The sequence below is a fragment of the Alexandromys fortis genome, unplaced genomic scaffold (assembly GCF_014885135.2).
Source record: "Alexandromys fortis isolate MF-2015 unplaced genomic scaffold, M_Fortis_MF-2015_v1.1 scaffold_186, whole genome shotgun sequence".
NCBI lineage: Eukaryota > Metazoa > Chordata > Mammalia > Rodentia > Cricetidae > Alexandromys > Alexandromys fortis.
This window is the reverse complement of record NW_026068067.1, coordinates 1,700,586-1,704,201: the sequence shown is the minus strand read 5'-3', so window position 1 is coordinate 1,704,201 and position 3,616 is coordinate 1,700,586. Positions and strand designations below refer to the sequence as shown.

Genomic DNA, 3,616 nt, shown 5'->3' with positions numbered 1-3,616 from the left:
ATAAAATAAAATAAATTTTTTAAAATTTTAAAAAACTGGGGCTGGAGAGATGGCTCAGCAGTTAAGGGCATTGCCTGCTCTTCCAAAGGTCCTGAGTTCAATTCCCAGCAACCACATAGTGGCTCACAACCATCTGTAACGGGGTCTGGTGCCCTCTTCTGACCTATAGGCATACACACAGACAGAATATTGTATACATAATAAATAAATTTTAAAAATCCTTTAAAAAATTTAAGAAACTGGGGCTGGAGAGATGGCTCAGCAGTTAAGGGCATTGCCTGCTCTTCCAAAGGTCCTGAGTTCAATTCCCAGCAACCACATAGTGGCTCACAACCATCTGTAACGGGGTCTGGTGCCCTCTTCTGACCTATAGGCATACACACAGACAGAATATTGTATACATAATAAATAAATTTTAAAAATCCTTTAAAAAATTTAAGAAACTGAATATAATAAAATGTTTAAAAAAGAAAAGGGACTGCCAGGTGTGGTGGCACACACCTGTGAGCTCCTCGCTTGGGAAGTCGAGACAGGAGGCACAGGAGCTAAAGGCTACATAATGAATTCCAGGTTACTCCTAGCTTGTCTCAAATAACAGAGGAAGAGGGACTGAGCAAATCCAGAGGTAGAGATAAACAAGTGCCCCTGGGATCTGTGGGTGGCACTCAGTATGTTAGAGGTTTCTTTTTGGCAATGGAGAGAGAAGCCGTAGCTAGCTAGAGTCATGGCTGAACAGTAGTGCAAGCATGCTACAATGTTTACAAGGGGGCTAGAGGCCAACTGATTCCTAGCACAACCGAAATCAACAGCAAACAGAAAAAGTGGTTCAGTTGGTGACTTCTGCTATTTTGCAAACATCTGAAGTCTCAAATACTGGGGAAACTGAAGCAGAAGGTTCACTTGAGCCCAGGAGTTTGAGGTTAGTCTAGGCAACATAGCAACAACCCACCTCAATATTTGTAAAGATTTGTTTTTATATGTGAGTTACGGGTGGTTTTGAGCCATCCAATATGAGTGTTGAAAATTGAACTCAGTTTCTCTGCAAGAGCAGAGGTGTTCTGCTCTTTTTTCAAATATATAATTTATTTTATTTTATGTTCATTGGTGTTTTGCCTGAATGTGTGTCTGAGTGAATGTCAGAAGCCCTGGAACTGGAGTTACAGACAGGTGTGAGCTGCTGCCATGTGGATGCTGGGACTTGAACCTGGGTCCTCTGGAAGAGTAGTCAATGCTCTCAGCCACTGAGCCATCTCTCCAGCCCCAAATGTTCTATGCTGAACCTTTAAGCTAGCTCTCTGGATGCTAGTCCCTACATCCCAAGCATTTTAGTTATTTATTTGCTTTTAACTTGGGGGCTTTGTTTGTTTGTTTGAGACAGGGTCTCTCTATACAAGTCCTGGCTGTCCTGGAACTCACTATGTGAACCAGGTCAGCCTCTAATTCCCAGACCCACCTGCCTCTACCTCCCAAGTGCTGGAATTAAAGGCAAGTGCCACCATACCTACCCTCAATTTTTTTCCTTTCTCTTTCTCTCTCTCTCTCTCTCTCTCTCTCTCTCTCTCTCTCTCTCTTCCTTCCTTTCTTTCTTTCTTTCTTTTTTTTTTTTTTTGGTTTGCTGAGACAAGGTTTCTCTGTGTAACAGACCTGACTGTCCTGGAACTTGCTTTGTAGACCAGACTGGCCTCTAACTCACATGGATCCTCCTGCCTCTGCCTTCTGAGTAGTGGGATTGAAGGTGTGCTACACCACCACCTGGCAAATCTCAATTTTTAAAAAACGGCAAACTAGCAGGGTGATGGTTGTGCATGCCTTAAATCCTTGCACTCGGGAGGCAGAGGCAGGTGGATCTCTGTGAGTTCAAGATCAACCTGGTCTACAAAGTGAGTTCCAGGGTAGCCAGGGCTGTGACACACAGAGAAACCCTGTCTCAAAAAAACAAACAGAAAAAAAAAAACTAAAAACTAAACAACAACAACAACAAACTAAAAAAAAGGTGACATAGTCCAGCAGTACCTGAGAGGCTGAGGAACAGTATATTCATGAGTTCTCGGCCAGCCTGGGCGAAATAGTGGGACCCTATGTTTAAAATCTGAGGTCTTGGGTTTGAGGCGATAGCTCAAGTCCATGAAGTGCCTGCCGTGCAAGTATGAGGGCTCGAGTTCAATTCCCCATAATCATCTGAGTTGGCAATGGTGCCCGTGTGTAACCCCAACACTGGGCAGGGTGGAGGCAGCCGATGTGTGGAGTTCACTGGAGAGCCAGCCTAGTTGACTGGTAAGCTTTACGTTCAATGAGACACCTTATTTCAGAGAACAAGGCGGAGACTGATTGAGGAAGACACCAAATACCATCTCTGGTTTCCACCTGTACACACGCACGCGCGTGCGCACGTGCACACTCACACACACACACACTCACATGCCCTGAAAGGATGGCTCAGCCAATCCAAGTGCTTGCTACTCTTTCAGAGAACCTGAGTTTGGCTCTTTGCACCTATGCCAAGTAGCTTACCACTGCCTATTAATCTAGTTCCAGGGGATCCGATGCCCTCTTCTGGCTTCTAGGACACACACACCCATGTGCACCCACACATAGATGCACACACACAAAAATAATAATAATGATAAAAAAAATCAATGCTGAAACAACAAGAAGTCTGAGGATGGAGTTCAGCAGCAGAGCACCACACAAGGCTCTGGGCTCCGTGCTACCACGACACAGAGAAAGAACTATCGCACAGATGGGGAAACTGAGACAGAGTGTGAGACCAAGGCCGCCCGCAGCCCCTGGCTGGCCCAGCGTCAAGCTCTGGCTGCAGCTCACCTCGGACGTGTCGTCTTGCTCGGGCGTGTTGGAGCCCCCGCTGTCCTGCTCCTCCAGGCGGACCACATCTAGAATGAGGTGGGTGTGAGCCGCTGCCCCACTGCTCGGCCCGCCCCCTCAGGCCCCTTGCACACCTGGAAAGGGGTCCCGGGTGAGGCCCAACTGTCGGATGATGTAGCGGGGGATGTCAGTTTTGACCAGGTGACCCTCCTTGGCGTGTCCCTCGGCTGCCTCCAGCAGGTGGTAGAACTCTTCCGGGTTGAATTCCTGGGGCAGAGATGGATGGGCTTAGCTTGCTGTGCCCGCCGAGGGCCACCCCACCCCCCGCAGCCCTCCAGCAGCCCCTCACCAGGCACTCCAGAAGCCTTGCAGGGCGAGAGATGATGATGAGCAGTTTCTTCACGAGCTGAGTGACGAAGGCCACCTCCAGGCTCTCAGAGCGTTCGTAGGCCTGCAGCGAAGGAAGTGAGGGAATGGGGCTCACGGGTCAACTGCTCAGCCAGGCCTCGTTCTCAGACCCGGCTCCCCAGGCTCTGGGGCTGCACCCGTTTCCAGAAGAGAGCTGGGGGTGCAAGCCCAGCTCTGCTCTACACAGCAAGGGAGACCCTGTCCAAAGGGGTGGCTATTATTTGTATATGTGGGATGTACAAGGGTGTAGGAATGTGTGTACCATGGTGTGTGCTACGCGTGGAGGCCAGAGGACATCTTTTGGGAGTAGGGCTGTCTCCTACTGTGGGCTCAAGGGGGTTACCATTCTTCCAAGACTACGTTTATTAAAGTGAGTGGGGCAGAC

The 3,616-nt window shown here is 48.6% G+C and overlaps 1 protein-coding gene across 1 annotated transcript in view; it reads right to left on the bottom strand.

Moving 5' to 3' along the window:
* Positions 1–3,616, bottom strand: part of Mast1 (microtubule associated serine/threonine kinase 1) — a 47,330-nt gene that overhangs the window by 25,501 nt on the left and 18,213 nt on the right. The window contains exons 9-11 of the mRNA XM_050120756.1: positions 3,173–3,274; positions 2,958–3,090; positions 2,824–2,891 (exon numbers count right to left, since the gene is read on the bottom strand). Coding sequence (XP_049976713.1) covers positions 2,824–2,891; positions 2,958–3,090; positions 3,173–3,274 — 303 coding nt within the window. The remainder of the gene's footprint in view (positions 1–2,823; positions 2,892–2,957; positions 3,091–3,172; positions 3,275–3,616) is intronic.